Source organism: Lipophrys pholis, assembly GCF_963383615.2.
Source record: "Lipophrys pholis genome assembly, chromosome: 6".
Classification (NCBI taxonomy): Eukaryota; Metazoa; Chordata; class Actinopteri; order Blenniiformes; family Blenniidae; genus Lipophrys; species Lipophrys pholis.
The window spans coordinates 31,669,457-31,694,886 of NC_137629.1; the positions used below are offsets into that span (position 1 = coordinate 31,669,457).

General features: G+C 42.0%; 1 protein-coding gene across 1 annotated transcript in view; it reads left to right on the forward strand.

The window, feature by feature from the left end:
* The first annotated feature begins 23,101 nt into the window (after positions 1–23,101).
* ppargc1b (peroxisome proliferator-activated receptor gamma, coactivator 1 beta) overlaps positions 23,102–25,430 on the forward strand; it is a 92,066-nt gene continuing 89,737 nt past the window's right edge. The window contains exon 1 of the mRNA XM_080465667.1: positions 23,102–23,194. Coding sequence (XP_080321793.1) covers positions 23,114–23,194 — 81 coding nt within the window. The 5' untranslated portion in view covers positions 23,102–23,113. The remainder of the gene's footprint in view (positions 23,195–25,430) is intronic.

Genomic DNA, 25,430 nt, shown 5'->3' on the forward strand with positions numbered 1-25,430 from the left:
AAAGATGGACATAAAGGCGTCCTGTTTTTCTTTGAAGAAAAATGAATATGGAATACATTTAGAGATCTATAAGTGATTTCAGGAGGGTATTGCTTCTGTTTTTATCGAAACATCTTTTCATTTAGTCCTCCATGAGGTTATTTTGATTCTTATGTGATGTGAATTTACATGATTACAGTCATCCATTCACACACCAGTGAGACCGGAATGGGAATTGCCAACATCAGGTTTGTAAGGTGACTAACTCTATCAACTGAGCAAGAGTTCTTCCCGTCAAATCCCAAGTGTGGGGTTCGTCTTACACTGTATGTAAGGCTTGTTTTTTTTTACTTTTACATTAAAAAAAAGCATGGCTTTTCTCGTTAATTAGTGTGTTCATGATGAGTGTTGGGTAGACCCACACAAGGTCTTCACACTGTGAGGCTATGGCAATAACGCCTATGTGTAAAATATGTATCATCCATCCATCCATCCATCCATCCATCCATCCATCCATCCACTCATCCATCCATCCATCCATCCATCCATCCATCCATCCATCCATCCATCCACTCATCCATCCATCCATCCATCCACTCATCCATCCATCCATCTAATTGGAATGATCACCTCTGTTTTCTGAGCATTAACAGATACTGTAACTGAACACATTATCACAGCCGTTTAATGTGACAGTAACGTATTTCAATTCATACTAGAGAGGTTAAAATGTGGAATTAAAGAGAGAAAAGAAGAACGTGAAATTAATATTTCATGAGATAAGGTGAGTAATGGCACGAGTGGTAGAGAGCGGGACAGTAAAATACAAGATGACCTTTGTTACCTGACCCAAACACCGTTTCATTCACATTAAAAGTATTTTTGGGGGCAAAGTCTCCAAAAGCACAATGTGAATTTTTGAGCATTTCAATTAAGTTCATTTATGGAAATGAGATGATTTGACAAGATTACACAATGAGAAGGGGAGCGTCTGTAAACATCGCTGCTTCTGCCAGGTCGGTGTGATGGAGGACAAATTACTGTGACCAAAATAACTTTGTATGAATATAATAAGCAGATCCCAGAGTTGGTGTAAGATATCCTCAAGTGATGATCATGTCTGATTGACCATGGATTCAGTCCTCTTGATCTCGTGCCGGCAATAGCTACCGTCAGACTCCATGCATCGTGTGAACATTCCACCATCCATGGTTGTTTTCAAGTTTATCTGAAGCCAGACGTACACTCAGTAACTTTGGAAAAGTTGTTTGACTCACATCGTGCGAGTGAATCACCCGCGGTGTGAAGCCAAAGTTTACAATTTATGAGGTCAAAGTGTTCTTTCTGAATGTCAAGCTAAGACCGGACGGCTCACACAGTACGTGTTAAAAGTGTAGAAGCAGGTAGAGCTGAATACTGAGGATAAAGCTGGTAGCTGTTTTATCTGGATGTTTTCTTCTTGCTTCATGTTGCTCAGTCTCGAGAGCTGAGTTGGTTCATGAAAACGAAGGCGCTCCTTCTCCAGTCAACTGGCGTTTTGTGAAATAGTAACAGAACTGCACTAAAATGGAGGTAAAGGATTTAGATAAGCTCCAGCTAAGAGAGGCCCTGGTCACATGAAAACACCAAACCTTTGTTGCGTTTTCGCGGGTCCGTTTAAACAGACAACGGCGCTCGCAGCCACTAATTCACAAAGGTTCTCCCAAGGTGGAACTTTTTGACAACGCGCTGACTCTGTCTTCCTGTAAACTATCTGAAAACTCTAGAAATACATTGAGGCTGGTTATGAAGACATGGAGATTGTTATGGAATTCATGGTTTATGAATTTTGGAGGGAAAATTGGATGTGAGCGACTTGGTTCTACTCTATTGTGTGTTGATCTTTGCAGAAAGAGAGGCTCCAGATTTTAATGAATCAAGTCCTTCACTTGCCCAAGAGTCTCAAACAATCAAAACATCAGAAATTTGAAGCAAATCAACGCAAGTCTCCTTCTTTGTTTTTGTTTTTTGGAGTGGAACCCAAACCAATCACTGATTGTGTTCATATTCTTCATGGGCCAGAAGAGTGAGGAGCATTTCAATTCAATAAGTTGTTTTGCTCTCTCCACACGCACATCCAATTTGCATTTTCTTATAGATCAGCATTTCGTTCAGATAGAAAAGTTATAATGTGTGAGAGTTATGCCTTAAATCAGGGCTGAACTGTTTGATATATGCTTAATTTAAGTTAATTGACTGAAGTTGAAAATTTTTGAAACTGGGGTGATGATTTCAAATGGGATTAAAAGGTTTTCTTTTAATCTACTTACCTGTTGTGAGACTTGGTCCAGATGAGGGATGAGGGAAGAAACACACGCGTGCAAAAGCTACAGTTTCATCTCTTTCACCCCAGACCCACAGCTCAATATCATTGATTTATGATATGCCCTGGCTCTGTCTTGTTTGATCTGGAAACTTTGGAGGAAAGGTCACAGGGGAAGCCTGTATATCTGTAAAATCTGGGTGCAACCGTTGAAAGACTTGGTAGTTATCAAGATGAGATGTTGCAGTGAGTTTTAATTCCTGCTGGTGTGCATGCAGCTCAATACTTCCCATGTTTGTGCATCACCTTGTCTGCAGTCACGGCTAAACATGTGCTGTACAGTGACGACGAAACCTTAACGCGAATGCATTCAGAGCCTGAAAATGCTAATAAGCGTGAATTGGATCGCTTTCGTTGTCATTTTTGTAAATGGAATGCGGCTTCATTTCACCTTCCAACTCATGTGTTGGCACAACAAAGGCCCTCATGTCGCACTGTTTACGTCTTCAAGGGCTATACCCTTAAAGAATGTGTCGCTACCAGCAGAAGCAGAAAAAAAATTGCATGCATTTATTGTCAAGTCAGCAGATGCAGACACGATCCCGGGGTTTTGTATGCATGTGTGGGTGTATTTATTCTCCATATTCACATTGGAGATTTCATACTCCTCATGTATGAATGTACTGCGCCCCCAGCGATGGATATTCGGCCTCGAACTGGGATTCACCTCTAATTAACCAATCAGATGAGACGCGAACACCCACAGAAACCAGCCGCTTCCAGTTGAATTCTTTCTATAGCTTAAAAACAGGTTCTTCCGGCATACCTTACTAATAATAACTGCATATAAAAAGGAGGAATCTCTGAGAAACACAGTTCATGCGTGCGTGCGAGAAGCTCAGAGCAGCCTCCAAAAAGAGTGACATACATAGAAATAAACCAGGAGAGCGGCGGTTATGGTGGGGGCGCTATTGTAGGTCAGACTGTTGTTTCTCCCTCTCATGCTGCCTTCAGGTGCTGCAGGAAGCAGTTACTGCTGGAGGTGGTGTATAGGCTTCAAATCTAATCAAAAACCTTTGCATTTTCCCCCATTTGGCCATTTACCACATGCACTGGTTTTTTATTTGTCTTTATCGATTCAGTGGGCTGTGCTTTTTTTTTTTTTTTTTTTTCTAATATGCACATTTCAAGCCCATAATTTCCTTCAATGTTCCTGTCTGACTTAATGTGACGCTGTTTCATGGTGACAGTAAAGACAATGGACTGTGTAATAAATGGTTTCATGTTGGCCGTTATGGCCACCTCTGTGATATGCCAGCTGAAAATGGTTCTTATTATATTTCCAGACAGAATTCAGTGTGATAAACATTAAATAGTTCAAGTAGAATGTGCATGAAAATCAAAACATGTTGGAGCCAACACACGGTGTACCTATATTGTTTTTTATGAACATGTGCATGGCCATTCCACAGACATCATGCATCGGCTCAGTGCTGTAGCAGCTACATGTAAGGAAATGCACACCAGCAAGGTAATTGCTGCTATAATTGATTCATTAGCTAAGATATAGTGCATCCGTGGTCACCAGCTTAACGCATCACGCTATCGTGTTCTACATCTTCTCAGTGCCGCATCATTGCAAGTCAATTACCATGGGGACTGTTCCTCCTCTCTGGTTGTGTGAGCCACACTGCAGGATCTCTTAGTGTCCACTTTGTCCCCCAGTTGTGTTTTACAACAGCACCTGAAGGCAGCAGCTCACTAACACTCCGCAAATATTTGATAATGTCAAGTTCACATGGTAACCATGAATTCATTATCTGTATGGGAGAAGTGTGCAAACAGTCGCGTATGCACTGCAGAACTTGTTCAGTAAAAAATGATTTTTATCAGCTGCCACTCTAGAATTGATTTCCAAACAGTTATGAGCTTTTTTTTATGTGTTTGTTGCGTGTTGGGCGTCCGTTTACGCGACGACATTCGGAGTCATTGAAAACACCCCGACCCCGTCTCCATGTAGATGAGCAAAACCGCCGCTTTCTGGAAACGATCGGCCTCCATCCCATGTTGAAAGCAGACGCTGCTACTGCGCTTACCTACCATGGTCAAATAGTTCTGCAATCTCAGGCCATATTCTCCCGGGACTTTATAGCTTTATCTTGGTAGTAGTAGAAACTGATGACTGAGCCCGAATGATTGAACGTATGACAGAATGGGAACCAAGAGGAAAGGGGAAAAGATCTCGAGTAATGTTAATGAATGACTGAGGAGGAACCTGGTAGTAGAGTCACTGTAATAGCGATCCAATTAGACGGACAGACAGACCAGTTTACCAGAAGTAGTGTTGTTACCATAATGTGTTCGTCTATAAGATAACATTCACCGCACTGCCTATCACTGATTGAAAGAGCCAAGAGCTTTTCTAAATGTTGGTCCAACTTCGGAGTAGCTGCTGCGAATGATCCGACTGGCGAGGGGAAAGCTAATTAGTGGGATGAATTGTTGAAGTGTGCGGTTGTCAAAATTAAAAACCTGTGTGCAATCCGTGGACTCTAATGAAAGGCAGCTGGCACACGCTGGCTCGGCACATCCTGCGCCACATTGTTTTCCTTGGTGTGTTTTTTTTGGAGCAGGTGTCTTTGCGCGACACGTCATCCATCAGCATCAGCACCCGCCGAGCGACTCCACCGCTTTGGGTTGCTGTGGGTGTGAGGGGCGCGAACACAGACAGCGAGACGGCGGACACACACGATATAAATGCCGAACATCTCACGACGGGTTATTAATAAAGCCTGCAGCCTTTGATTGGTCACTATAAACAGATTTAAAGGGAACGCTCACGTCCAGTTCTTTCATAAGCGTCTTAGGCTGTAATGCAACAGCGACTTGGATGAGGGAGCCTGGCTTTGACTCAGGCTCATCTCATAAATTATATCATAAATCATATCAAGGATGCACAAGAGGCCACATGAGAGCCCTGCGGGCTGCTGCCAACAGGCAACGGTAGCCACGACCTCCTCATAACAAAGCTCTGAAATAACATCTGTCTGCAGGTAAATGTGACACTGATATCTCATAAAGCAGTTACAGTGAGAATAGTATGTAGATTTGTCGGTTTCTGAAAGGATCCCGTTCACGAATAGATCCGATTCAGGCACTTACACGATCAGTAAATACAGGAAACTCGAGGCGCGTGGCATTTCTCATAAAGTATTATGTTTGGTGTTGTAGAAGCTGGGGATGCTCTTGTCTACCTGTGGGTGAAGTTGATGATGCATGGCGTCACATAATACTCGCCGGGTTGTATCGGGAGCCGCATGCAGTATCAGACCGATCGGTGCGTCCTGACAAACAGTGATGAAAATAGGACTTTAACAAGTGTGTGTCTCTATATAAACACTACATAACACAATTTTCTACACTACAGTGTGATAGGTGGCATCGTGACAATGAAATCCTCAGACATTTAAACATTCTTGACACCTTTTCTCCTGTATTTGCATTACAATTCTACTGAAAAGGATCATTTTTCTTGGTCACAAACTGCAAAGATAACCGTTTCAAAAGGATCCAAACAAGGTTTAGGTTAAGGTTTTGTCAAAACTAAATGTTAGTGATTGCGAGGGACAGAAAGTCGTGTGAAATTCTCTGACTGACACTTTTATTTACCCTGTCATAACGACACCCAGCTGTTTGTGAATGTGCAGCTTGGCCCTGCCGACCAAACATGTCAGATTTAAGATTTAAGACGAGATTACTTCTGCTGCGGTGAACACACACGGGAGAACTGCTGGCTCTTTTGTTTTAAAGGGCAGAAAAACCAATGTGAAACAGAGGGGCGTGTTTGAGGGGAGCGTAAGGAACCGTGGTCAACGTGGGCTCGTTTGTATTTGGAAGCACCGGTTTATGACTAGACACACACACACACACACACAAACACACGATGATGAATTAATACCAATATCACTCTGATTCACTCCACATGCTATTTTTCCTGCAGCAGCCAAGTAATGAAATTCCCTGGTTACATGTCAATGATCCACGCTGCCTTGAATTAAATGCTCACATAAATCAGAATGTGCTTGATTCAGTAATGTCCTCTGCGAGATCCCTGAAAGGATGAGGAACGGGAAGGGATTTACACTGAGAAAACGCACTGCTGCATGTAACATGGGGAAAGTAATGAGTCGTATTTTTGCTCTGGAAAAATCCACCATAAAAGGATCATCAAAAGAAAAACCCTTTTCCTTTCTCGATATGTATCTTCAAATGTAAATATGTGACCCCAGATTTGCATATCGAGCCCATATTTGTATTTCGTACTGAGATTTATTCACTTGTGTCATAGTTAAGCTTTTTATAATCAGTACCCAAAAGCTTCATTTTATTTTATTTTTTGCAGGTTACGGTGATTTATTGGCTCTTTATTGGAATATTTAGCGTGGATATGCTACACTAGTGTGCACGTCACATGTTTTATTGGCTTCTTTCACAGTGAAATGTGTTTCACCGGCCCTGAGACGAGGCCGCGCTGCGCTCTCAGTGGCAGCATGGCCGATCGTCTTTAATGCACCCGGCTAACTGATTGTTTGGTTCACAGGCAGATTGCGTCTCTGTGTGTCTCTTTAAAGCTTACATGTATTTAAATTAGTTAAGCAGCGGCGACAGTAGCAATGAGACAATCGAGCAATTGTGAATTCAAAAATAGAACTTTACGAAAGTTCAACCTGCTAAAAGTAAGGAACTGTTTACACGAGAACATTTCAAGTGAAGACGCATCATTTGCACATTTTAGTTTTGGAAAAATTTCGCATTTATAAGACAACACTTTAGAATCAATGTGGGTTTACACGGAAATGGCAGAAATGCTGAAAACAATGTTGTTTTCATGTTGGGCGCCTACTTGTTTCTTTTTTGTAATGACACCACAAACACATGCAGCTGGTGAAGTCAGATTGCTATTCCAGGTCACTCTCAACTATAAAAATACCAATTTGCAGAAGAATATGGGCCACGGCCATGGTGCGCATACGCAGCGTCTCTGGCAGCATCTCTGTTGTCTACATGGGGATGGAGCCCAAGCATTTCTAGAAAATTGCATTTTCCCCTATTTATATAAGAACAGCGACAGAACTTTTTCTTTCAAAGTTCCAGCTTGGGAGCCGTTCTCTCCGTTTTCAACACAAACCAATGTAAGTTTTGCATTTTCACTTGAAATTATTGTCGCATAAACAGGCCCTAACTGTCTGTTTTAGTAAAATGAATAATTAGTACTTTAGAATAAAGGAAACTGGCTTCCTATATTGAAGAGTCCCGCGCTTCTATATTCATGACAGTTGGCTGCCTTGTCCAGTTTCACTCTGATGCTTCTGCCAATCAGAAAGTGGGTCCACAGTTTTTCTCAGAGGCAATGCAGGAGGCGCCGAGGTTGGCAGGTTCTGAAGGTGTGCATTGATTCATCTTTCCATTCATCAAACTCTATATATCTACAGTATATGCATGCTATATATCGATCTTCAGAAGGGAGGGCGGCTGGAGACCATCTCAGATGCATACATTCACGCCTAAGGGCAATTAAATGTCACCAATCATTCTCGCAAATGTGTTTCTGGGCTGTTGGAGGAAGTCGGAGAACTAAATCAGGCATAAAAAGAACATGTAAGCTCACAAACTGCCCTCACCGTGTTGCATGAAGTTTTGTTGAGCTTGAAAATGATTCACTCAGCTGCAGGTTAGAATATTTGCTACTGGAAAATATGGTATTGTGGTTAACATTCTCAACTAATAGTGCGAAGATCCTGGGAACCCGTTTTTACTATTTTGTTTCAGAAACCTTTTGCGTTCGCACGGCAACCTTTTGAAAACGATCTCTGTTTACCCCAAAACAGCAGGAACGCTGAATTGTAAACTATATAACTATACTCTAACTATAAAACCACCAAGTCCCGGGAGGATATGGAGGCTGCCATGTTTGTTATAATCCATGTACTTGCCTGTTTACTGTTTACTCCAGCTGTGGTGCACATGTGCAGTAGCAGTGTTTCTGCCGTCTACATGGAGATGGAACCCGGGGGTCCTTGAAAGGTTGTGCCTTGGCAGCCGTTTTCCAAAACTACAGTTTTCAGTACTGTTTCAGTACCGTTGTCGTGTAAACGGACACCCAAAACACTATGAAAGTTTGGCATTTTCACTTGAAAACGCTGTCGTGTAAACAGCGTGGTACATAGAAATACTTCTTTGTTTGACGTTTAGACTGTGCTTTTAGTTTGCCTGCATTTTGTAGATTTACTAAAAGTAAAGTCATGAGTGGAATTGCACACAAACAGGAGTATTTAACTGAGGGTTTTGTGTCCATTAGGCCCTATCCACATAAAAACAATCTACATTATCACTTTACCAGGTTTGCGTCACCATGGAGGGATTGAATTTAGCTTCTCAGCACAAAGATGTGGAGCTGGACGTCTTTTTTTTTTTTTTTTTTTGCCAAAAACAATGCCAAAACAAAATGAAGTTAAAGTTATAATATCATAAACTTTGCTAAAACAAGCTGTGGCGAGCCAGTTGAGGAAATACCTTTTATCAGTTACCGCAGCATCTCTGCTGAACACTGAGGCAATATGCACCTGCCCTTTTTAAACAACACAAGAGTTTCCAGACAAACATATTTTGTGCAATCGAGTAGACACCCCCAATGTTATCGGTCAGATTTGATCCTCAGGCCCTGCGTTGGATAAAGTAGTTTTTAAATAGTAGCTGTGTGGATAAGAGGGATTAGGAGGATCTCATTATAGAGCATCTTCCCCCTACTAATTTATGTACTTTAAGATAGCATCCAGATTATAGAGCATCTTCCTTCTTCTGACTGATGCAACTTCGGCTAATATCCAGATTATAGAGCAGTAAACATAGTCATTATAAGAGCTAGTATTTATTTAGCATGGTACTGTAATTTGGCATGGTATATCCTGAACATTAAATAAAAATGTTCCTAAATACGTTTACAGTATACAAATTTTAAAAAAACCCACACATATACAAAATACACAAGCTGAAAAACACTGAAATCAAACATCCACATCGACTCTTTAGAACAGAGAGAAACAGAAAAGGCACTGGTAGAGGAGGCGGGCCGGGCTACAGTGAATTATAAGTCACCAGTGCAGAAAATAAAACAGAAACATGAGTGAAATGACACAACAGGAGAAAACACAACAGAATAAGTGGAAACACTGTGGACTCACCAAAGCAATAAACCCAAACGACTCTAGAGTAGTGACACCAACACATCTTAAGTTCATGGCCACTAGTTGTGCCATAGAGCAAAGCTTTCTCAAACAGAAACTCCAAGGAGATGCTTGGTATTGTGCCTGAGCGGACGCACTCGTGCGTGAAGAAATAACAGCCTGATGTGGCAGTATGTTTAACCTTTTTCTTTTTTTAAAGGAGACTGCTATCAAAAAGGACATACATACAATCCAGAGTGAACAGCTTTGAGTTTCGGCCGTTATAATTTGCTCTAAAGAAACTGAATCCACCTGTCTGAGCAGAGGGAACATAGTGTGACCTTCTGGCTGAATGACTGCATCGCTGACTGACTGGCTGCCTGTCCAGATTAGAACCAACCAGTCTGTCCCCCCGACCCTGGATGGTTATATTTGGAACATCCTTCTTATGTGACTGGATTCTTCTGAGTCTGAACTCCCTGTTTGTTCTGGAAAAAGCAGGCTGAGACAAGCGTTTTTCTCATATTTTCTCGTTAATATCATGACATGTTTACTGTGATCATTAAAAGAGCAAGCCTCGGGGTGCGCGTCTATTTGGAACATGTGAGCGCAAGTGAAAACATTTTGTAAGATTTTGTCAAATACGGTAATTACGTACATTTGCCTTTGTTGACACGGAAGTAGTTCTGCGAACCACGCATGCACATGGAAGCCTGTTGTCGGCGAAGGACTAGAGCTTTCAGAGATTTGCTGTGGCGATCTCGAAAGACGGCGTTAAGAATAAAATGTCAGCGAGAAGGGCCCGGCGCTCGACCAACCCTGATACGACGGCGGACACTGCCACGCGACAGAGAACCAAAATAAACAAATAAATAAATAGATAGATAAGAATAAAAAACTTTTATTTATTTTATCAAGTCGTGAGGTTTGTTCTTTCTTAGTGAGCGCCACATCTTTGGGGGGGGGCTGTTCAATTAGGCGGTGCTCTTCTATTGGGGACTTTACGGTAAGTACATTCTACATGCCACAATTTCACTGTCGGATTTTTTGCTGAGTCGTAAGATCCCGCTGCGATTTGTATCCAGCCTTGGGAACTTTCTGTGTGGAGTTTGTTTGTTCCCCCTCTTGGTATGTTGGTCTTTTTCAACGTACTCTGCTTCACCACCGTGGTCTAAAAACATGTGCTTCAGTTTGACGGACAGACGGAGGGAGGTTGTGTGTCAGAGCCTCACAGGTTTAAAACATTTTGTAGGTTGTTTAAGATCAGAGCATGGGATTTAGATTCTTAATTTTTTTTTAAACAATTATCTAAAACTTGGACAATGTGTATCTGACAATCTGTGCATGGATCCAAGACGGACTATTAAAGATTAGGAAAGCAGAGTAATGTTAGCCACGCGGGCACTAAAAATAATTCAGCAGGTTAGGGGATCCCTTCAATCCCCCTCGCAGTTGCCCTTGTGTTATACCTCAGTTCTCTCTGTCCTTATCACAGCAGCTTTCTGAATTAATGAGAGAATGATAGTTCAGAAAGTCAAGCCATTCAAGGATATAACTGAACTCAAACAGCCCTTTAACCGTGCTGTCATTGATGTCAACAGAATCTGGTGTTTTCAAGATATTAAGACTTTCTTGCAGACGAGAGTTCCTTGTTTCGAGTGGAGATATTTCACACAGACTCCTTTAATCTGATTTACTGTCATTATCAGTTGAGTTTTCATGTTCTCTCCCTGCCTGTGTGTTTTTTTAGTTTAGTTTTTTCTTGAAAGACATTTGTATTAGTTCTCTTTTAAGCGAGCGTGACCTGCATTTCTCTCATTGCCAGGTTGGAGAGCTTCCAACCTCCTGCGATCCTAAGTTGGATAAAGTTGTTTTAGAACATGGATGATTGGATTTGAGAACTGGAGATGTGGTCGATGACATTTTGTCCTTTATGAAAGCGTAAAAGCAAATATCATCACAAATATATTGCTTCTCATAAAGATTTTGTATTAAAAATAAAAACTCATATCCATTTTTTTTTTTTTTTTGAAGATTGGACAACTGAAATATTGTTGAGGTCACCCGAGGTCGATCTGACTTTCATGTGACAGCATAGTTCAGAAGCTCGCCGTCTTGACAACGCAGCCATTTGTCGATCAGCGGGTAGTGAAGGACGGACGTAGCCGAGGGTGTAACCTGGAACGTGATTGAAAAGTCCGCTCCGATGAAAAAACTGGACCCGCCCAAACGACCACCGGACGCGCTGCAGCCCTGCTTAGCGACCATCTGACCTGAGATTACCGTTCTGTTTGTGGACGGTTGAGCGCACCCTGAGGACTAAACATTATTGAAATGTCAACTTGAATGGTTTAGATACTGCTAAGACACACATCATCTCAGTTTAGCGTTAGGGGACCTGGATTGTTTTCAGTGTTTGTGGTGGTCCGCTGCAGCTCGCTGTGATATACTGAGGCACTAACGCTGCCTGGGTTCCTGCAGCTTATAGCCTGTTTGTCATCTTGAGTGGAGTTTTTCTTTTGGGTGGCGGGATATTTGTTCTGTAAGTTCCCCCGCGGCATTTCCTCGTCTCTTCGGCACATTTTGTAATTCTTCTCTTTGTTGCTCACTCTTTATTGTTTGTACACAGAGATAACTAGATATAAAAAGGGCAGAGGATTGTTTACGGTTGAGAGATGTTTCCCCAGGAGAATTAAAAGACAACTTGGATTAGACTGTATATAATGAATTGAATTCCACCTCGTATACAAACTTTCCAAAACACATCTTGTATCTTTCGGTACCTCTGCTCAGCAAAGTGAAACTACCCCTGCTATCGTTTGCTAGATTCACTAACAGCAAGTCTTCGCTCCTGACCTTTGGCCTCCTTACCATTAGCTGTCAGTATGTAGATCGAGAAGGTGAAGGTTATTCTACTGTTGACCTCATTGGCAGTGGATCACAGGCCAAAGGCCCAAGATGTAAATATAAAGTGTTGTAACATAAGACGAGGACACCGCAGGGAACGTCGCTTGGAAAAGATTGTTGGCATTTCAGTAACGCCTGCTTCGTCTTCCGAGACCAGATAGACCAAACATCGTGCACACATTGCAGCTCGGGAGCTAACAGCTATTTTTACCGGCTGTTATGACAAGCGTAACGTGGAACTTCGGCTGCCGCGTGGTGTTACAGTTACAAAAGAAAAGTGCAGTGTTCATTCTGGTGCTGACAAGACTAACAAGCAGGTGGTACAGGATCCGGAGTCCCACACCCCAAATGTACCCAGTTCTCTGTGGAGAAGGTCCTCTTGCTCTGATTACACTGATTTCTTTTGAGATATTCTCGACCAAAATGCAATGGCAGTTTAATCATCCAATATTGTTCAGCTTTATGAATGTTATTTATGAATAGCCTTTGATTTGAATTGATTTGCTTTAACTTAAAAAAAAAAAAAAAACGCAGCAGGATTACATGTTCAGCACTGATAATGAAGATTCTTCATTAGTGCAACGTACAGGCTGAGTCCTGCTGCTCATCCCACAAATGCATGTTTTACAAACTCCCTCTGACAGTGTGGCTTTGTCATCACTGATATCTCAGCCGGCTCTCGGGCCGGATTGGACCCTCATGTTTGACACCCCTGATTCAAACCACTATATGACATCACCTAGTAATATATAAAGTATATAGTATACCGTATTTAAGCTGTACCTATATCCATTCGTCTAACTATACTGCTTTAACCACCTCAGGGTCATGGGGGCTGGAGTAGATTGTTGCTGACCACAGGTGAAACTGGAGTTTCCAGAGAAAACCCAAACAGAAAGAAGGAACATGCAAACTCCTCACAGAAAAGACAATCCCTGCAAGATAAACAAGTAATTTCTGCCTACTCCTGGTTTCACCTTATGAATATCACACTGTCGTGAAAACAACAACAAAGAAAAAAATAAAATGGCCCTTTTCAGATTTTAAAATGAGCTTTATTATAATCATCAGCACTGATTGTTCCAACAAACACATTTATTTCTGCGGTTTATGAAAGCACACACCCGAAGAAATATAGCGCGATGTGTGATATGTAATGACCAGGTTTTGAAAGGTACATGAGTAATGCACCGCATTACAGTCGGGTATTGGTTGGCTGTATGTCTGATGACGGCGCCGAGATAAGAAGACACGGAGACACAATCCGTCGTTAACTCTGAACAGTTTCTGCCTTGTAGATGCTGTGCATGCCGATCTATTTCCTCCTCTGGTGGTTGTAAAACCTGATCCATGTGCCTCTTCTAAAGGTGGCTTCAAAGACGCCCAAGCGCGGCAGCTCCAAGCGCCCGAAGCCCCGGGTACTGATGCTCTGACCACAACATTTCTGCAGTCAAACTTTGCTTTTTGCTGCAGGACACGTTTGAAGATGTCACATTTATCTCCTCGCTCAACTGTTTCACGCGTGAAGAAACACAGCCAGCCACAGCTTAGAATCACAAAGTGCATCCCCAGTGGCCATTTTTTCCCGCCGTGTTCACAGCATTCACAATGTGTCTCATGCTTTTGTTTGGCAACCTGCTTTTTATGACCATTTTTCAGCAGGCCTGATTGAATATGAAGTTCCAATAAGCTGGTATTCTTTATGAATTCTGGCTACATCACTTTGTTTGTCTTTCCAGTGTGTTTCGTAAGGATTTGACTCAAATCTATTCTTTCTCATAGATTAAAGGCCACAAACACCATTTGTCAGACAACATCGACTGTATTCGGGTGAAAACATCATTTATACTGTATCTATACTGTATTCAGAGGTATAATGGTTGGTGTGCATCCCCATAACGATGGCGGTAAATCATCACGGGAAAACTAAGTGTGCTCACAGCTGCGATAAGTGCTGCAGATCGTCAAACAATCAGCCCGTCTCCAGACTGCATTAGACGCCCCCCCCCCTCCTATTTAGTTTTTTTCATTCAAACAAATCTGTCTGTCCTAGGGGCCGCATTTAAAACCAGTCTGATAAACTGTCTCTATTCCTGATGTGTTTGAACCACGTCGGTTTGCAGTTGCACTATTACGCACACTGGCATTGAACTGCATTCCTTAACCTTTTGACCTTAATCTTAATTTCTGAACTTCACAAAGTTGTTGCCTTCGCTCTGAAATACACATCTTATATGGGAAACATTGTGGTTACTTGCATTTTTTATTTATTTTTTTTGTCCCGTCAGGTTACGTCAGACCCTATAAGTGTTACGACATGTCAGAATTTCGACCCACAAATACAGCAAAAGAAATGCGTGTGCACACATTCAAACAACATTTTGATGAAAAAACAAAAAACTCTGACTTTTGGGCGTCGTTTACATGACAACGGTGAAAAGAAAACTTTTTAAAAACGGCTCCCAAGTCAGGAGCTTTTGGGAAAACGCTCCGGCTCCTTCTCCATGTAAACACGGGGGAAAACGTCACTATTCTGAAATGCTGCGCATGCACACTCCCAACGAAGTCAATAGTTTTTCTGCTCATGTGAAAGTAGATGGACAATAACAACAAACTTTCCTCCAGAGTGCCATGACCCCCGGTCCTTATTCTCCTGGTAGTTTTACTGTTGACAGTCACTGTAATAACAATCCGACTTGATCGTCTGTCTTCTGAAATGTCTGCGTACTCCCACTGTAAATGTTTGCAGCGTATTAATCTCTGTGCACACGCGTGGTGTTTCATCACAAAGACAACCAACAGAATCAGATAATAATCCGTGTTTCTGCCATTGCCATGTAAACATGAAACTTTTCTGTAATGAAAACGCAAAAAAACGACTTTTCACTTGAAACATTGTCGTATGAACGAGGCTTTAGGATTGAAGGATGTTGGCGCGAATCTCAGTGAGTCCCAAATCCTTATTTTGATGGTAACATATGTGTAAACGTGGCAGTTTGTTGAGTTGTCAAGTGCTGAGGTTTTCCTTTTTTTTTTTTTTTTTAACAAAAAGTACTAGATACCGTTCCACATACACATATTATGTGTTTCCATGGCTTTCGGAGGCTTTTGACTTGCATTCATTTTCCTGCAGACTTACCACTGAGGTAGGTGTAATTACTTCTTTCTAAACCCTAACCAGACTTTATCCTCAAAAACATCGTCGGCATCTCCAAAAAAACAGGTTTTCCACTTTTTGTTCTCATGAGTTCCCGAATAATAAGTGTGTAAATAGTGATTTCAATCCTCACTAAAGTATTAAATACACTTCCTCACATCTTAAAACTGCAATTTCCCTATTGAATATATGGCCATTGTTGCATTTTGGCTTTAAAAGAAGGACCCCCCCCCCCCACCCCTTTAGGCTGTGTATTCTCAGTTTCACACACACACACACACACACACACACACACACACACACACACACACACACACACACACACACACACACACACACACACACACACACACACACACACACACACACACACACAGAAGATAAATCCCTGTACCGCAACCCAGTGACAACATCACCGTCATCTCTGCCAGCGAGCGTGCCTTAATGCTTCATTCTGCCTTCTGGTCTATATATGGAACAGCTGCAATTGAGGAAGCTCAATGCAATAGCAGCACTTAGCATCACAGCGTGATAGAATCGGCATTACCGATTGCGTCACACACGGGTTTAGGAGCATGATGTAATATTTATGCACAGAGCATTTTAGATTTCGTTTCAAGAAGTCAATATTGAGACGTCGAGGCTCAAGCAACGTTCAGAGGTGGTCTATTTTAAAGTGTGCAGCCTTCTGGTACCTCATTCGGTCCCCGGAGCGTTTGTGTTTTTACTCGCAGCATGACTCACGAGCATAAAAGTGATCAGACACAGTTATTAGTTTAGTTTTTTTTTTTTTTTCATTGCCCAAACTCATTTTACAAAAGTAAATTCGATGCGAAAGTGTTTGCGACTCACAGTAATTCCGGACAAACAGCAAAACAATCTGGGTTTAGTCGAGACGTGCGCCTCAATCCACACATGAAAGAGCGAAGATAATTAAAAAAAAACTGAATAAAGAGGTAGAAGTCCTGCTCTGATCACACAGGACTGGAGTCGTTTTGGGAGAGACGTCCTGTTTGGAAGTGTTTTTCTGATTCCATGGGCAGATACATGCTTGTCACTGGAGTTCGCAGCAAAGCTGGAACCAAAGCATCAATTATCATCGATGTGTACAGTATTAGAACGACCAAAATAACATGGTGCAGGTTCATAATTAAAACAAGCCAGTCATAACAGAGGCACAGCTTTCTTCCCAGCTTTATGCGGCATAAGGAAAAAAATAGATATATTTAAAGATCTAAATACGAACATGTTACTAAATAGGAAAATACCCTGGTTTGAGTTCAGGGCTTTTTCGACAGAGTTTGTCTGCCAGTACCTGTTTGGTTTAAGTTAAATGTTGACATTAAATCACTTAAATGTGAGCATCTCGGAGTTCATGCCGGGATGTATCCTGCCTTCACCGGTAATCAGCTGAAACCATAAGTGGGATAAAGCAGGATTGAAGAAGGATGAACAGATGGACGTGTGAAAACTTTTTAGTCCTCAACCAGAACAAATAAAGATTTCATTTGTCTACAATGAGGCTCATCGAGAGGTTGGTTTAAATACTTAAATCAATCTTGATTGTGTTTCCGAGTCTGCTGTTTGTTAACTTGTCCATGTCTCTCTGAGGTAAACTGAAATTTCGATCTATCACTTTCTTCTTGCCTCTCCAGTTCAAAACTCTGCAAATCAACCAGTGACCAAGCAGACATATTTTAAAGGATTTTATTGATTATAATGCAGAATATATGACATTTTAATTGCCAGTGTCACTCCCTCAGATCCTCAGTAGTGCCTCTTTTAATGGCAGAAGTGGCAAAAGTACTCATAATACTGAAGTAGGAGTACTAAAATGTGTTAAGAAAAAAGGCTTCGGTAAAACTTGATTCAACTTCTTTACGTAGGTAAAAGTAGAATGTCTTTGCAGTAGTAGTGGTACGTTGTATTTGTATATTTTGGCTGTTCAGTCTCGGTTTTACTTCCTAAATTGCAAGAAGCCACGTTCTTGATGGGAAGTCACCTAAAGTCCAGTTGTCAGAGGATCAGCGAGTTTCAAAGGAAGAAAAAGTAAAATATTTCACGAAGCTTTTTGTCCTTTACTTATCGCTCTCCTTCCTGCATCTTGAGGGGTTTTTTCTCCCTCGATGTCAAATTTAAATGTTTTTTCGTTTTTCTGCCATTTTGTGCCCCATTTGTCTTAGATAAAGAAATTAATAGAAAAGTTGGTTACTAGAGCTTAATCACTAGTAGATCATGTTTTATCAAGTTTTAACTCGTGATCATTTTGAGTGACAAATTAAATTCTTTAAGTCCTATTAACCTGGGTCAACTTTATATGAAACACTATAGATTCTGCATTTAACCATTATTATATAATTTAAACACTTCAGCTGCTTTGACTCTCTCACTGTAACGCTGAATCATAATCTGCGAAGGTTTAAAGAAACAAGTTGACTTTAATTACATAAGTGGATGAAAGTACCTCTCCTTATTAACCTTACTTACTTACATACTTTATTTAATTTTTAGTTTTCTTTAAATCTCTTTTGTGTTTCATATTATAGTTGACATTTACGTTGCCTTTGTCATTTTTTATCCTTTTGTATTCCACTTAATGTGTCAATGTACCTTTAAATTCTTATTTTCCATCACTTTCATTCTTGTCTTCTTTTACTACTTTCTTGTTCTTTTATCACAACGTCAACCACCTGTGAAGCACTTTGAATTACTAACATGAAGGCAAAAAGCAATACAAATAAAGTTTGATTGATTGATTGATTGATTGATTGACTGATTGATTCTTATGAAGTTAATGGTAGTTCATGATAGTTAATCACATTATTCAAATCACTTGCCCAGCCATGACTCTCCTGAGTGTAACGCATCAACCAGATTATATCTGATGAACAACCTATACCTCAACATGTGTGCAGTAACGCACAACAGCGAGGCGTGCACGGTGCAAAACAAGGTTCTTCTTTAATTACAGTGGCATCAGATAATGTCACCTACTTTGCAAGCTAAATGACTGACAGAAGCCGACTCCACTCGGCAGTTGCCCGGCAACAGCAACAGAAAGCTGCCAACACTTATGTCTGTGCTTCTGAACACAAAGACTGCAGGAGTGGTGCAACCAGAGTTTGTTTTCAAGTCTACAAAGTGTGTCTGATTGTTCCCTTTTTTTTTTTCTTTTTTTTTTTCGAGGGGGTGGGGGTTGTGTTTGTAACTGTAGGTGCCCGTGGTAGGAGCAGCTTGGTGTCAGATTGCTTGTTTTAACTTCTGGATCAAATGAGTGAAAACTGAATTATAATCAGATTTAGAGGTCTTTTGGATTAGAACACAGTAGTATGTTTATGTAGATGGATGGATGGATGGATGGATGGATGGATGCATGGATGGATGGATGGATGGATACATGGATGGATGCATGGATGCATGGATGGATGGATGGTACCATTTATTAAATTCTTGGCAGCTCCTCCAAAACATCAAAATGAGTCATGCCTATTTGGTGCCAATTTTCTATTTATATTGATTATATTTATTTCTAATATCTCATTTTACATGATGAACCCCTCTTTATCATCAAACACAGTCACATGTTCATGGAATGAAGTAATTTAATAACAACTAATCTAATATGAATTGCAAATGCACCACTATCTTCTCAAATTAAGCGCCATTTCCTCGTGATAATCATCCGAAGTCTGTATTTCTCATTATTTCTGTGCTGGAGTTCATTGGGATTGTGTCTGATTACAGTCTGTTCTGCTAGTGTTGGGTGTTGTCCTCTTTGCTAATGTGCTGTCAAACAGCCTGAGAGCTCCGGGTAGGAAGGACCACATGAGTCCATCTGCTCTGCGACCGAACCGTCTCCTCGGTGTGACGACGGCAGCCTGCACAGGAGGACCGCTACTCCAGTCCAGTGATCGTCTCTCTGCCATGCCACCACAGCCTCCAGCCTGGTGCCAAACACAGAGAAAGCCCACCTGAGCAGATACTGTACATTTTAGTTGACTGGAGAACCTTGTTGCTTCTTTTTAGATGAACTTGATGCAAACGACCAATGTCACTGACCGAGTCATCAGACGCTACAAGGCTGGTTTTCTCAGTACCTGGACGCCTCCAGTGGCTGGTCTCCATGTTTTACACCCTGTTTCTGAATTATAGACCGTAGTTACATCATTATCTCGTCGTATATTAGTTTGTTGTGTTTGGATGCTTCAGTGCTCTATATTTCTTTGCTTATTTTACACTTTAATTGCTGAGCCTAAACTGCTTTACCGGAGCATAATTATTTCACTAGCAGACATTATAGTGTTCTATTACTCCTGTCATGTTCAGACTCATATTTGGAAGTTGGCAGCGACGTATTTTTGCTCGTAAAATGAACTACGTAGCGTCAGGAGCTCGTCTGGCTGAGGGCTGGTTTTGATGTTAAAGCCGTATGTAGCAGTCGGGCTAAAGTTACTTAATCATGCCTTCATGCTAATAAATAAAATGACATTATCTGGTTATTTGACCAATTTCTAACACATTTGTAGATCGTTTTACTTGATTTTCTTTACAGTTCAGCAATTATAAAGATTTTTGGTGCTTTCGTATCTAACGTGATGAAGAAAATATGCAAATTAATAAGTGCTGTTACGCAACAAGCCAACCCAAGCCAACCGAAGGTTAATAACAGACTTGACATGCAGTGATGGGGTCATTGAACGAGGCAGCGGTGCCCACAGCCTCTGAGCAGACAAACAGAGGCCCATGTTTTCTGCCTGTTGGCTGCCTGTTTATTCCATGACAAGTAAAAAGTAAAAATAATATTATAAGTTCACAGCTAGCCACACAGTACGATACGAATCGAATACATTTCAGGCACAAGATGAAGTTTGCTGCGTGCAGATCGCACCATGAAAACGCAAACTGAATCGCAGCCTACAATGTATGTGAGTGGACGAGATTGTGCAAGAATAAAAGGTCGTCCATTCATGAAAAAAGAAACTTGCGAAACATGACAGAGTCTTCGCCCTCGTGGCATTTATGTCTTTGGACCGAAATCCCCCAAAAAGATTGTGTTTACATCCCACATACTTTTAATTTTTCTATAATGTGATTTTCCATCGTAGCCACAGAGCATCTATTTGGGTGTGGCGCCAGTGGCGCATTGATCGGTATATCGTTTCATACTTCTTTTTCTACTGGGAAGTTAGTTGACGCAGGTCGTAGCAGCAGTCACCATCACCCCAAATGTTCTTGATTTGGGCTCTTCTTTCAAACCACATTTGCCCATTTTGATTGTCCTCCTGTGTTGTCGTCAAAACTGGAGGCTAATATCAAAAACCCTTCAATTTAGCAGTTAGCCACGGCTAACGGTTAGCCTTGTTTTGATTTTGCAACCCCAATCCCATGGGGAGGCGAATTGCTCTGAGCTGCGATGAAGGACGTCCACAGCCTCCCAGTAGGTTTTCAAAGGGAAGCTTTTCTTCAGCACATTATCTAGCGGTTAGCTGGGGCTAGCAGTTTTGCCGCGGCTAACCGCTAAGGTGACTCGTATAAATTTGAAATCCCATGTGCTTTACACATGACCTTGTGTTTAATTTTAACTGTCGAGGGTGTGTTGCTCTGCGTTTGCAAGACGGTTCCATAATTGGTTCTTCTTATTATTTTTCATGTGAGCAAAACAACGATACGCTATGTCAACAATAGCTGCGTTTACATGCTCACTTTTTTGTCAGTCAGATTGAATTCTTTCTGAATGGAGAATTAGAATGGCCCGTTTACATGAACACTGGATAAAATAATCTGAATATTGAGCCAGTTTATATGTACTAAGATGTGACCTGATCTATTTGAGTGGATCAATCCCATAATGCTTTGCTCTGTAACGTTTTTGCGGTCTGTGACATGCGCACAGAATGCCACAACCTGGTGACGACTACTTTGACCAATGTACCCTTATTGGAGTTGACTAATATCAGGAGCCAGATGGCGTGGTGTGGAAAGCCAATGGCGAATTCATGATCAAAACATGGAATTCATGGCGCATTGACATCGAAATGAAAGTTAATTCTCCATGTTTATATGTTTGTGGTACAAACTCTTCACGGAAGAAAAGGCTTGTTACAGATTTAATTGGCACTTTCAGAAGCCTAATAGGCTGTGTGTACATGGCGTACCCCTTCCAGTTCCAGCTGATATCTAAAGCTCAAGAAATAACCCCCCAAAATTGCATATATGGTTAATTCCTATTTCTAGGAAGAATAAGGAGACTCACCCAAGTGCAGAATGACTCATCAGATATTCAACACCACTTTCAAGGAAAAGGAAAATAGAAATATACTCCACTGCACCAATAATATTTATGACATCGAAGAATCAACGATCAGTCCATCCATCAATCCTCGCTCGTACTTTTTCCTGTTCATGGTCGCGGGAAGTCACAGCTGACTCTAGGCAAAAGCAGCACACACCCTTGTTGACTCGCCACCCCATCACAGAGCAAACACACACACACAGACAGATAATCACACAGCCACATTTACACCCACGGGAACTATTTCACAGATTTGAACCCATGACATATTTTTGCGTTGAGGCCAAAGTTCTAACCACTGCACCGCTGCATGCCCAAAATCAATGTTGTGTATTTAAAAGTGCAAATACAATCACATTCAAATGGTTAGACTAAATTATATCAAGTGACCATGTGTTGGACACTCATTTTATTTGCTTATTGGTAAATTGAGCAAGACTCTGCTGCCAGTGGACGGACAGTGCCATTCACCTGTTGAAGCCATATCCTTTGGTTTGAGCAGTGGTGACCTAGAGAGGATTGGATGTTTGCAGATTTGAACTCTACAGCAGACAGGTCACCACTGTGGCCTCCAGAGCAAGACCCTCGGCCCCCACCAGGTCCTCAGAGCATCGCGATGTGGCTGCCGACCGATGGGTCAATGCGGAATCCCCAAGGGGATTAATTAGTTTTGTAATGAGGTGTTTTACAGCGATCATTTACTCTGACACTTTACCTAATTTTAGCATCGTTTCATGAGTGCTTCTTGCATCCTTTCAATTAATGCTGAAGTGATATTTCCGTTTAATTTATGCATTTCTATATAAACACACAATAGGTATAGAAAAGATATTCCTATGTAATAATTGGAATAGAAAATGGACAAGGTGATTATGGTATCCTTTAAAGTAAAAAAAAATGGATGGATGTTCATGGTTATTAATGATTCACTGCCCTAATGCTCAGCAGAGTGTGGTAAATTAAAAGTAATGTACAGTACATGTAATTATACTGTTGAACTCCTGTTGTCCCAAGATCCAACTTTGAGGAACCCCGCGTCTTTTTAATGTGCTCGGTGTGTGTGTGTGTGTGTGTGTGTGTGTGTGTGTGTGTGTGTGTGTGTGTGTGTGTGTGTGTGTGTGTGTGTGTGTGTGTGTGTGTGTGTGTGTGTGTGTGTATAAACAGATGCGCCCCCTGCTGGTGGCCTTCACCCACTGCTCCTCCTCCTCCTCCTATACTCCACTCTGAGTCCACGGCTCCTCATTCACTAGAAGATGGCGGACTGCGCTCCACTATTAGATGAGGAACTCTCGTCCTTTGTCTTCAATTACCTGACAGAAAACTCCGGCAGCCAGGTAAGATTCTGGTCCCTGCGGACTCACGGGACTCTGGGCTTTGCACGCCGGGGTGCGTCTCCGCGCGTCGCGGACGGCGGCGCTCGCTATGCCCGCTTGATGCGAGCCTCTCGCCGGGCTTGTCAGCAGCATCTCCCCGGCACAGCGCGCCCGGTGCATCGGTGTGCATGCACTGTGTGTGTGCGAATGTCTACTATGTCTTGACCGCTGGCTTTCACGTGTTTCCTCGGAGGAAATGTCATCAGCTATCGGCGATGAGGGAGAATTGACGGATGAAAACGCGTAAATGCTTCTGTGTTGGCGCTGGAAGCGGAGAGCAGCCGGCGTGTTGCTGCTTTGGGAGGATTATTTGGTATGCAGAGGGGCGCTTTGGAAACTTTTGACGCATTCTTGAGGGAAGTTTTAATTTAGGTGCCGGAGACTTGGACACGTGGTGCGCCCCTGAACGCACGGACTCCACCGGAGGACTGTTATGACACAATATTTATATGATAATCTACACAACTACTAAGAATTAGAGAAGAAAAACTGACTTTTGAGTTATTTAAGTTGGTGGTTCCCTGGGTGGACATGATGTGTGTAATCTTTTCCAGCTGTATCGAACCGGATGTTAAATAAAGTGTCTACTCGTGGCAACGCTGCAACACACTGGGAGGTGTTATTTATCCACTTCATTAAGCTGCTTGCCACAAGCACCGTGGGCTTAACTGGGGATCTCTGGATCTCTGCAGCCTGTTCGATGCTCTTGAAAGTTGAGTAACTCCCTCAGATAAACCAGTGTCCTCCAGGAGAGGCACGTTGTGTCGGGGGACAACAGACTGTCCGTCTGAGAAACTTGGTGCGTTTTCGTAAACCGTTTGCGTAATCGCACGGTTACAAAACCCGCTGTTCGCACGTTTGTTTGCCCGAAAACAAGAGAGAGACAGGGGACATCCGGGCTGAGGATGACAAACGCGTGTATTCACCGACTTGTGTTGCTGGGGGATTATTTTGCGACATTTTTTGCGCAAGAAAGCGTGAAGACGCTGGGAAATGCTGCGATGTAGGGATCCCTGCGTTGGTGACGCTCATGCTTAACGTACAGTCGTGTATGAGGAATTAAAACGCCGGAATGTCTTCCCTTGAATGCAACGAAAACACCAAAATAATACCTGTTTTATTTATATATAATATATGAACTTTCATCACTGATCAACCTCCTACCAAGGTGCCCCACGCGGGGCGGTAGAGGGATATTTACCAATCATAGAAGTTGTTTCATCAAATTAAAGTGATGCATTTAACGATGCACGCTGTGGATATGATCATGTTATTATTCATAGGCTCTTTTATGAAATATCGTGTTTGCATACACGGATATGACGTCTAAAATTAGCAGATTTCTGAACTAGATTTAGTGATTTATTTATTTATTTATTTTAATGCTCAGGAAACACGGCCGGATTGATCAGCTGCAGGATGCAGGGTCGCGCTTCCGAATTACGCACGGATTATTCTTCGTCTGCGTAAAGCCCACAAGCACAGGCTGTCATTGGAATATCAAGGACCTGCGTTGATCGCTGCACTGCATCGGGTCCTCGATATTCCTGTGGTCGCTTGGTCATCGGAGGACGTGATGGTTGTGTTTTGGGGTGTGTGTGTGAGTGTGTGTGTGTGTGGGGGGGGGGGGGGGGGGGTGGGGGGGGTGCTGCGATCTGTCACAGCTGATTGGCAGCTCAAGCAGGTTAATTCAAGTGTGCAGTGGGATCCAGGGAAACTGTGGACTATTTATATGCTGCAGCAGTGACTTATCTTCTCCCATCCACATAGATGTACACTGCATGATGAAAACATAATGTACCTTGGAGGGAAATGACAACACACTGCAATTAACAGCGAGGGGGAATAAACCAAAGCATACCCCGGATGGAGGTCAGAATGTGGCATCTACTAAATCACGAGTGATGTGAAAACTGCAGGACATCTATGTGTGATGTCCTTTTAAATCAGTCGAGCACGAGCTACATGTGCACGGATAAATTCATTAACCTGCATTAGAATGCATTCTGCTATGACTCTTGTGGTGTCATCACTGCAGTCAATATGCCCAGTTGAAATTAAAATAGCACTAAATCGATTATGGGCAATCTCATACAATGGTGGCCTACTGGTTTAACAGCCATTACAAAGTCCTGCTGTGCAGCATATCATCTAAGAAATCCTGGTAAACTGGAATCTATTATTCATTTTTACATTT